Source organism: Pieris napi, chromosome 24, assembly GCF_905475465.1.
Source record: "Pieris napi chromosome 24, ilPieNapi1.2, whole genome shotgun sequence".
Lineage (NCBI taxonomy): Eukaryota > Metazoa > Arthropoda > Insecta > Lepidoptera > Pieridae > Pieris > Pieris napi.
This window is the reverse complement of record NC_062257.1, coordinates 7,366,735-7,377,489: the sequence shown is the minus strand read 5'-3', so window position 1 is coordinate 7,377,489 and position 10,755 is coordinate 7,366,735. Positions and strand designations below refer to the sequence as shown.

At 53.6% G+C, this 10,755-nt stretch overlaps 1 protein-coding gene across 1 annotated transcript; it reads right to left on the bottom strand.

Moving 5' to 3' along the window:
• Window positions 1–6,717: 6,717 nt before the first annotated feature.
• On the bottom strand, window positions 6,718–8,358 carry LOC125061671 (the record flags this gene model as incomplete). Its single annotated transcript, XM_047667197.1, has 1 exon — window positions 6,718–8,358. A coding segment is annotated over exon 1 (1,641 nt), but the record flags the coding sequence as incomplete, so codon positions are not given.
• Window positions 8,359–10,755: the final 2,397 nt, after the last annotated feature.

The window sequence follows — 10,755 nt, the reverse complement described above, 5'->3', positions numbered from 1 at the left end:
GCTAGAACTACATTCCGCCTTCCTTCTTTTCCGACGAAAGAATCGCGCCGGTCGTCCTTGTACATGTGGTGAGTTGATGGAGGCATACGACGCGTCAGCGCTGAGCATCTCACAACTCGTCTCCAGACTGGCCTCCATCATTTGTCGTCCCATATTTGTTTCGATATCAGTAATAGCCTCAACTTCTCGGTCTACTATGATGTTATTTGGACTCGATGAGGGTAGTGGAGTTCGCACCAAGACCACTCTACACTCTTTGAGAGGGACAGGCGTACTCCGGTTGGACATCTCGCTCTCATCCCTTTCATTCTCCTTCACATCTTCACATCCTACACCTCTCTCCTCCTTCTCTTTCTCATGAGTTTTGCCCCCCCCCAGAGTACGGTGGGGCTTAGCCATGGCATCGCCATGGGTGGGATTTAACCCACCTGGGGTAGTTAAACGTGTATTAAAACTCATGCTTGCTTTTATTTAAACAGGGGTCGCTCCCCTGTGGCCCTCTTAAAGACCCATGTACCACAGCCGAGAGCCCAAGCTGTAGCGAGTCCTCGCCGTCACTCCGGAGGGATCCGGGGACGCGTTTTTTGGCGCTAGGCATTGACCTGCCCGCCAACGACCTCAATTCCTCATAAAGAGGGGATTAGGTGTCCGACGCCACGCTCATCAGCGCCGAACGTTAGGGGATTTTTGTATCAAGGTTTCCTTCCTCTTATTGCCCAGTAAGGCCTCTCCTCCAATCGTGCGTCGAGCGTCCTCCACCATACGCTGACCATATCACCAAAGAATGCTGTTTTGCCCCCCAGAAAACAGAACATACATACATCTACACAGCATCTCGCATGTTTCTTGAGAAAGAAAGAGTCGAGAGCAGCCAAGGCCCAGGTCAAAGCAAAGGTCCCTCAGCCTCACCTTTGAGATCAGGTGATCTCTCCAGCTTGCCAGGGACTAGCGGACTCATCTCCGCTGGGCGCTGATGCCCTCTCCAGAGACTGGCCTCCAAGATAAAGGCCAGCCTGTATAAACTCCTTATTTGCTTCCCCTTTACGACGGCATTGCTGCGGTCGCTCCAGGTACTGGGCCCCCCCGGCACGACAAGCCTAGGAGCCGCGGGTAAATCCATCCGCGGAGGGGGGGAACCTAACCTAACCTAACCTAACCTAACCTAACCTAACCTAACCTAACCTAACCTAACCTAACCTAACCTAACCTAACCTAACCTAACCTAACCTTTTTTTTTTTTTTATCCTGGGGAAACCCGATTACGGGCGCCCGCGCCTGGGCAAATTGTTCAATGGCGCGGGGAGTGTGGGGGTCAAGGTCATAAAGCGATGACCCCATACCCACTAAAACCACCAGGGCCCACTGTTCGCTATGGGACGAGGGCGGGTAACAGCTAGGCCTTTTCACCGCGCCCCGTCCAGCGAATGCCGCTTACGCGACTCTCATAATAGGGTTATATTTATATACATATACACACACATAATTACAATTTTAAGAGGACTCCACATGGACTTCCCGGGCCCTCTCGGCTTGCTCTTTACACCGCATTACCACGCCACAGTATGTGGATAAAACTGTCCACTTCTCTAAATCGGCCACAGCCTTCTTTATTATTGTAGAAAGGCTCAGATCTGTCCCAAAGGCTGCAACCAGGTTGCGCCTTTCTTCCGCCCACGCCGGACAAGCCGCTAATGTGTGTGCGGCATCGTCAACAAGTTCCTGGCAATGGTGACACGCAGAGGTCAGTTCCCGTCTGATGCGGTGGAGGTATTTGCCAAAACAGCCGTGTCCTGATATGACCTGCACCAGACGAAAAGTCAAAGGACCACGCTTCTTCTCCAGCCACTCGTTCAGGACGGGCAAGATCGCATTTACCGTATTCCGTCCCATTTGTGCACCGTCCAACTCGGCCCTCCAATCTAGTATCACGCGCTGGCCGGCGTCCAGGCGCCAGGAGCGTATGGTCTCAGTGGCTGGTTCAGTTCCCGCTTCGCGTGCATCAGCCCTGCGCCAATAGACGTCAGCCAAAGCGGTAGCTTCGAGGTGCCAGGGCGCGGAACCTGCGATCAAACACACAGCATCGTATGACACCGTGCGATACGCCCGCGCAACCCTGATCATTATTGATTTTTGGGCTCGCCTGAGAATGTGTTTGTTTTGCCGGGACAACCTATCAGCCCATACAGGGCACCCGTACAGGGCTTGGGATTTAAGAACGCCGGAAAAGAGTCGGCGACAACCCTCACTCGGCCCGCCTAGATTCGGCATAATCCGGCTGAGAGCCAATGACGTGGCGGTGAGCTTCGGGGCAAGTGCCGCGAAGTGCGATCGAAATGTCCACCGGGAATCTAGTACCAGGCCCAAATACTTCAAGGACTTTCCTACCTCAATGGACACTCCTGCAACGACGATGTGCGCTCCCGCTGGAGGCGCTCGCCTTGGGCCGTGGAAACAGATCGCTTCGGACTTCTCCAGTGCGACACGCAGGCCGAGGTGTCTTATCTGCGCCACGACTTGAGCTACCCCAGCAGTCACTCGACGACTCGCCTCGACGTAGGTACCGCCAGATGCCACAACCAAGGTATCATCGGCGTAACAGATCACCCGAACACCTAAGGGCAACGATGCTTGAAAAACACGATTATAGCCCATGTTCCACAGCAGAGGCCCGAGAACGGAACCCTGTGGCACACCGCATGTGACTCGGTAGCCTCTCCAAGCATCCCTACCAGGAAACACAATTTTACGATTAAGGAGGTACGACTCTACAAGCCTTTGGAGATATAATGGTAACCTAACCTAACCTAACCTAACCTTTTTTTTTTTTTTTTTTTTTTTTTTTTTTTTTTTTTTTTTTTTTTTTTTTTTTACCTGGGGAAACCCGCTTACGGGCCCCCGCGCCTGGCGCAGTGGCGCGGGGAGTGTGGGGGTCAAGGTCATAAAAAGCGATGACCCCATACCCACTAAAACCACCAGGGCCCAATCCGTAGCGTGTCTGTAGCTGGGTCGTGGTAATAGCCTTTTCAGGCCTGAACCCACTTTCCAGCTTGCGCATGCTGCGTGGCGCCAATTAGCGCGCAGCACTCCTAATAAAAAGCCCTATATATCTCTGTATGACGTCAGCGACGCAGAAAGTCGCGACGGCTACGCGCGGTACGTTTCTTCCTTAAAGGCGGCGCCGTAGGGTCAGCCTCCCGGGCTCGCTCGCTGGTTTCTTTCGCCTGCAGGACAGCCTCGGCGAAGGCTTCGACCGCCTGCCAGGCTCGTCTATCCCTTACCATGACGGACACTAAATTTGGGAGTGTCAAGTCGGTCACATTTATTGAGGAGAGCAGAGCGCTCCTCTCGGACTCCCACGCTGGACACTCCTCCAGAGTATGCTGCGGCGTGTCATTTTGACACCCGCAGTGGTGGCAAAGGGGGTTTGCCTCTCGGCGAGCCACCTGGCAAAGGTATTTGCCAAAGCATCCGTGTCCAGTTAGTAGCTGGATCAGGTGGTATCTCAGTGACCCCCATCGTCTGTCAAGCCATTCTTTGAGGACGGGCCGTATGGCCTCGAGGGTCCACAGGCCCGCGCTTGCATTTGTCAGATCGGCACTCCAGTTTCGTATCGCGACTTCGTGCGATTCAGTTCGCCACTGCTTAGTTACCTCGAAGGGCGGCTCTTCTCCGCGCCCCCGCCAGTGGTTTCTCCTCCAGTAAACATCGGCTAGTGCTACCGCATCGTGGTACCAAGGGCATGTTCCTGCTATCACACAAACTGCGTCAAAGGAAACGGTGCGGTATGCTCTTGCCACACGCAATGAAATCGTGCGTTGCGTCCGTCTGATCAGCGCCTTATTCTGCGTGTTAAGGCCCGTTGCATTCGCCCATATTGGGCAGCCGTATAGGGCTTTCGCTCTGACGATACCGGCGAATAACTTTCGGCACGATTCACGCGGCCCGCCAATGTTGGGCATGATGCGACTCAGCGCCATGGCTGTCGCTTCCAGTTTCGGCGTCAATTCTATGAAATGATTCTTGAACGACCATTTGGGGTCAAGCAATAGGCCCAGGTATTTAAGCCGCATTCCTATATCAATCGGGACCCCTCCAACGACGATTTGGGCGTCCGGGGGGCGAGATCTCCGGGGGCCGTAGAAGGCAATGGCCTCTGATTTTTTAAGGGCGACACGCAAGCCCAAACTACGAATGCGACCCACTATCTGCGCAACGCCTGCTATCGCTCTGAGGGAAGCCTCCCTAAAAGAGTCGCCGGAAGCCACGACGAGTGTGTCGTCCGCGTAGCATAAAACTTGCACACCACGAATCAGCACCCCCCTCAAGACCCTGTCATATCCAATGTTCCACAACAGTGGCCCTAACACCGACCCCTGTGGAACACCGCATCGCACCTGATGTCTCCTCCAGCCATCCCTACCGGGATATATGATTTTCCTTCCTTGCAGGTACTCGGCGACCAGTGTCCTCAAATAAATGGGCACCCCATGGTATCGGAGACCATTAGTGATCGCCTCCCAAGGTATGGTATTGAACGCGTTGGCGATGTCGAGCGACACCGCGATCGCAACGCCACCTTTTAATGTTATTTCTTCCGTGATTTCTCGGAGGCGGGCAATGGCGTCCATGGTGGACCTTCTCGACCGGAAGCCAAATTGACAGTCCGACAGATCGGGTCCAACCGATGTCAGGTGGCGCCCTATGCGCACGGAAATTATGCGCTCGAAAATTTTGCCCGCCTCGTTCAAGAGTACGATCGGCCTGTAGCCTGAGGGCGAGTCGGCCGGTTTGTCGATTTTCCTTAAGAGGACCAAGCGTCCATCTTTCCATATTTGTGGAAAGGACTCTCTTTTTATACAGTCAGTCAAAAGAGATCGGAACCTTTCCAGAAGCCCGTGGCGGAGGGAGAGAGCCAAGACCTTTCCGTGTACCCCGTCCGGGCCTGGCGCCGTCTTTTTGAGCGCAGCTCGTTCCGCCGCAGCAACCAGCTCCTCCTCTGTAACCTCCGACGCTTCGTCGTCCTCCTCCTCTATGTCTCTGGTAGCATAGGGTCTCATTGTGTCCGACATTGCCGATGCCGGTGGGAAAAGCGTTTCTACGACCTTAGCCAGGAGAGACGGCTCCATTCCCTCGGTGATTGGCGGGGTCCATGGACGCATTTTTGCCATAACCGTCTTATACGGCCGGCCCCAGGGGTCGAGGTCCAGAATGGACAGGAATTCCTCCCAAGCCCGCTCCTTGGCCTCACTGATCTCCTTCTTCAGTGTCCTCTTCGCTTGCTGCAAGTCCGCACGAAGCCTCGCTTCTTCGTCGCCACCGAGAATGGCTCCACTTCTCCTTCTGTACCTTCGCAGGCGTCTTCGCGCCTCAGTGCATGCCTTGCGGAGTCTGCTCAGACCTGCGCTCCACCAATAAACATACTTCCGAACAGTAGGACGCTGAGATCTAGGCATCGAGGCATCCGATATCTCTTTCCAAGCCCCTTCCAGCGAGATCACTTTCTCGTCAATACTCCGAGCTCCAGCGGCAGGACACCAGGAGCTCACCACAGTTGCTACCACCAAGTCTTCTCTGTTTAAAGCTTTTAAAGCCCATCTAGGGCCTATCTCACGCGGAGCTCCCTCCCGGACGGGAGGCACCGACGACGAGGGGGGGTGAACGCTGAAACGTATATATCGATGGTCGGAGAGCGTTTCCACCCCCGTCTCCACTCTCCAATCCCGTACACGACACGCAAGGGCGGGGGTGGCAAAGGTCACATCCACCACTGAAGCTCCCGATTCTCTGCAACACGTCCATTCCGAGCCGACATTCAGTACGACGAGGTTGCAGGATGCCAACCATTCTACTAGCACGTCCCCGCGGCAATTTCTAACTGGGGAACCCCACGCCGCAGACTTCGCGTTCAGGTCTCCGGCAACCAAGACCCCGCCAGGCGCGCCTTGCCTTACAATACTATCCATGCTAGCCAGGAAGGACTCGAATTCACTGATTGGTTTATTTGGAGAGAAATAAACCGCTACAACTTTCTGCTGGCCCAAGTTGGCTGCTACCCAGCCGTCTCCTTTCGAAACGTTCCTGAGGTGGCACTCTGAATTGCTGGCAGCAACGATAGAGACCAGACCACAGCGATCCGAGACCCAATTTGGGCGATCAGGTGCTGCGTACGGTTCGCTAATGACGCCTACGTCTATGGACCACTCCGCCACGCTCTGAACCAGCAAATTCTGAGCGGCGGCGCAGTGGTTAATGTTCGCCTGTAGGAAATTAAAGACCATATCAGTTGACTACAGCCCCGTCCGTCTCCATACTGTTATCCCCGCTCGGGTTGGGATGGGGTGCCTTCGATGAGGGCACTCTCCTAGGCATCCTCTTTTTGGGGGCCGAGCATGAGAGACCTCCCAAACGATGATCGGCCTTCCTACCGGATGCCACACAAATAGTGCACTGGACCTTTCCCGTGCATTCTGCCGCTTTATGGCCGGCTATTCCGCATCTGTAGCACTGTAGGCTGCGGTCTTCCGCCGTGCATCGGCCCGCTACGTGTCCCTTCTCCAGGCACCTGTAGCAGCGTAGCTCTCTGGGCATATGGACGGCAACACGCGCCGCCACCCATCCGACGAGCAACCTTCCTTCGGTCAGCTTCTTTGCAGCTGTGATCGGGCACGTCACCCACGCCGCGGAGAGCCCACTTCTGTCCGGGCGGACTCCACTCACCCGAATTTGATCTGTGGGGCACTCTCCTTTTGCCGATACCGCAAGACGGATTTCCTCGGCTGTGACTGAGTCATCTAGTCCGGATATGCGGACGCTCGTAACTTTTTGAGGTCTAGCCACTTTTACGCTATCTGCGGGCAGTACCTCCTTTAATTTGTCCGCGAGAGAGTTTGCGACGCCGTCCTTCCCAGTACCGGGAATTAGTAGTATGGCGGCCCCGGTCACTCCACGGCGGAACTTGACCGCCTCTAAGCCGAGGCCGTTGAGGTCGATCTTCTGCCTCGCTTCCTTTATAATGTCGGCGTAGGTGAGCCCCTTCTGCTCGGCCTCTTTTGCTAATGTAATGCTCACGGCTGCAGAACGTGTCACCCGGAGCTTTGGTGAAGCCTTCTTCTTCGGGCTAGTCTTCGAACTAGCGCGTGCCTGGCGCACTCTCGGCGAAGTCGGCAGGTCATTGACATCCTTACCTCGTTTGCCAACTACAACCCATGCGCTCTCGCCATCTCGGCTCTTAACGCCTAGGTTTGTAGGGAGCGCAACGGTGGCGGACGTAGAGGGCACTTCTGGTATGGGCACACTCTTACTGCTCTCGCCAGATGCTTTGGCTTTCTTCTTCTTCCTATTTTTCTTCATTTCTGAGGCCTGTCGGGCAGTAGCTGGAATTGAAGCAACTGCTTCGACTCTGCCTTTTGTGGCTATATCTGCCGCGAGCGGGGGACGGACTCGTTGCGCGGGATTGAGCCTTGGCTCCAGGTCCTCAAGGCGTGCATTGAGCCTTTCCCCGAGATTTCGGTAGATACGGGCTTCCATCTCTTCGAGGCCCGGCATCTGCGTCTCCATTCGCTTCTTGAGCTCCTCTATTTCACGATGGAGGCGCTCATTGTCCGCGCGTAGCGCACGCGTCTCTTCTGAAATCGTTTTCTGTGCGAGCGCAGCTGCATCCTTTCTTATGTCAAGTACAGCTTGTTTGAGGGCTTGAACGAAGCCGCCTTTTAGGTTGCTCGATTTAGTGGCAACTTTTGTTACCACTTCGAGACTGGCCTCCATCCGTTTTAAGACGGTGGCTGTCGTGTCCGATCTGTCTCCTCCATAGAGGGTACACTCTTCATTCTCCGATAGCGACAATGTCGATCGGGTCTTGCGAGCCTGCGCAACTGAGTCCAGAATCTCGGCCTCAGCGCGTGTTCTCTTCTCTTCTCGCTGCGCCTTACGGTAGGCTTCTTCAGCAGCGAGGCCGACGTATTCTCCCGTTGTGGGTGGCTTGACTCGTCCTTTCTTTTTCCGGTCCTTGGAGCCGGGAGTGTCTGTGGAACTACCCTCACTCTCTTCTCTACCTCTCTTGGGAGCTGATCTGCAGCTCCAGAAACGGCCAAATGACTCCCGGTCCAGTGACCCGACTCGGCTCGCCGATGGCGTGGACGACACACTAACCATCGACTCGACATCCGGCTCAGATATCCGCGCGGTTGCGCTTTCCTCAATTGCTGTAGATGTGTCTGGGATCGGCAGTCGATCCAGAACAACTCGCAGCTTTCTCGTCTTCTCTATACTTTCCTGCTTTTCCTCTTTACTCCACCTCTTCTCCGTAACATCTCCATCTCCTTCTACTTCTAAGTTGGTTTTGTTTTGATTATTTTCCATATTTGGTTTAGGTACATGGGGGATATAAAACGTCCACCCGGGCGGAGGCCCCTGCACCCGAGTAACCCTAATACCACTTGGAGGTCGGGAATTATCCAAGGGTTGGCCGCTAGAAGCTCGACTTTACTGATCGAACGACCCGCTTACCCTTCGGAAGAGCGGGGGTGCAGCGTCACGCGAGGCCTCAAAGGGCGCCACAACGCGTGCACATTCAGGGTTTTTTATTGTGGTTTTCCTTCCACTCGGACCGGCCGGTTAAGGCAAGCCCACTGGCAAGGTACAATCCGCGAGACATGTCCACGACAATTGCACGAAGTACCAGTTTGCCCGGCGGGGGGTCGAGACCCCTGACCGACGACGACACATCGCCGTCACGGCCCACCGCGCCACAGTTCCACCACAACCACTGAGTGTCGTGATGTATCCATCACCTTACCACGCTACAAATCAGCAGCTGATTCCAAAACTCAACTAGTTTCCGTGCACCGCATCTCGCATATTTCCCGAAAGAAAGAGTCGAGAGCAGCCGAGGTCCAGTAACAAGTGCGTAGCAGCGCAACGAAATGGACACCCTCTCCAGTCACCCCTCGCACAAAGCAAAGGTCCCCCAGCCTCACCTTTGAGATCAAATGATCTCTCCAGCTTGCCAGGGACTAGCGGACTCGTCTCCGCTGGGCGCTGATGCCCTCTCCAGAGACTGGCCTCCAAGATAAAGGCCAGCCTGTATAGCCTCCTTATTTGCTTCCCCTTTGCGACGGCATTGCTGCGGTCGCTCCAGGTACTGGGCCCCCCCGGCACGACAAGCCTAGGAGCCGCGGGTAAATCCATCCGCGGAGGGGGGGAACCTAACCTAACCTAACCTAACCTAACCTAACCTAACCTAACCTAACCTAACCTAACCTAACCTAACCGCCTTCTCAACACACCTATTCCAGAAGGCTGCTCCCTTCAGGCATACGCAGAAAACGTCCTGCTTATAAGCACAGCTAAGGACGTCCAAACACTCGAACACATCACAAACTCGGCACTGGAAACTATTCGACTATGGGGACACAGCGTCAAGCTCCGCTTTGGCCCAGACAAAACACAGTGTATCGCGTTCACCAAACTTGCGACCCTCGGCCGAATAGTTTTCAATGGCGTTCCACTCAAATTTAACAACTCCATTAAATATTTGGGCTTAATCATAGACAGTAAGCTTAATTTTAATGAACATGTTAATTACACCTTAGGGAGGGCAATAAAAATATTCCATAAGATCTCACTCTTCACCAGACCAACTTGGGGCCCTCACCCTGATAACATTAGGCTCATATACCAAAGGGTTATCGAACCTATTATTACTTACGCTTCGGGAATATGGGGCCATATCGCCACTAAGAAGTATATTCGAAAACGACTAAATAATACTCAAAGGCTTTTCGCCATAAAAATCATCAGGGGGTTTCGCACTATTTCAACCTGCGCGGCCACGGCTTTAGCCCAAATCACCCCGCTAGACCTCAGGGTCCTAGAGACCGCTGAGCTGGAACGAACCCGAATCAATAGAACTAGCGATAGGATTCCCTCTGACATCCCGATAGAAACACCTATATCGACCCAGGAGCTCCTTCACCCTGCGCATAGGATAGCAATCAGTACACGTGTTGCAGACACCAACACCAACACTAACAATAACTTCACACACATATACACGGACGGCAGCAAACAAAACGACGGCTCTGTCGGCGCGGCATTTGTTGTCTTCCCACCCTCTACCCGTACACCCACACTTACAAAATTATTTAAATTACACAGCACTAGCTCAGTCTTTCAGGCTGAGCTGTTTGCAATTCTTAAAGCTGTAGAACTCATCTATAAAAATAAAATATCGCACTCGCTCATTCATACCGACTCACAATCATCGCTAGCTGCACTTAAACAACCATCTAATACACACCCACTTGTTGCACAAATACACAAAACCATTCACCAGCTAAAAAACACACATATAAACTCCGAGATCCTATTTCAATGGGTGAAAGGACACTCCGGGATCCCTGGCAACGAAGCCGCGGATGCAGCTGCCTCTAAAGCTGCGAACATGCACTGCTCTCCATCCCACGTTGCATGCCCCCTGTCCCATATTAAATTATCAATTAAAAGCGCGACCAAAGTCATAAGCAATAGCAGATATGCAGGAGACTGCACAGGACGCTTTACGGTCAACATATTCCCGAAACTAGAAGACATACATTCATTTTTCTCCTCTACACCAGTTTCGTTTCAGCTTACACAATTTCTCACAGGACACTCCTTCGCCAAAAGCTATCTGAACCGATTCAAAATCACTGACAACGACACTTGCCCATGCGACAACCAAACCACGCAGACACTGAAACACTTGCTAGAAGAGTG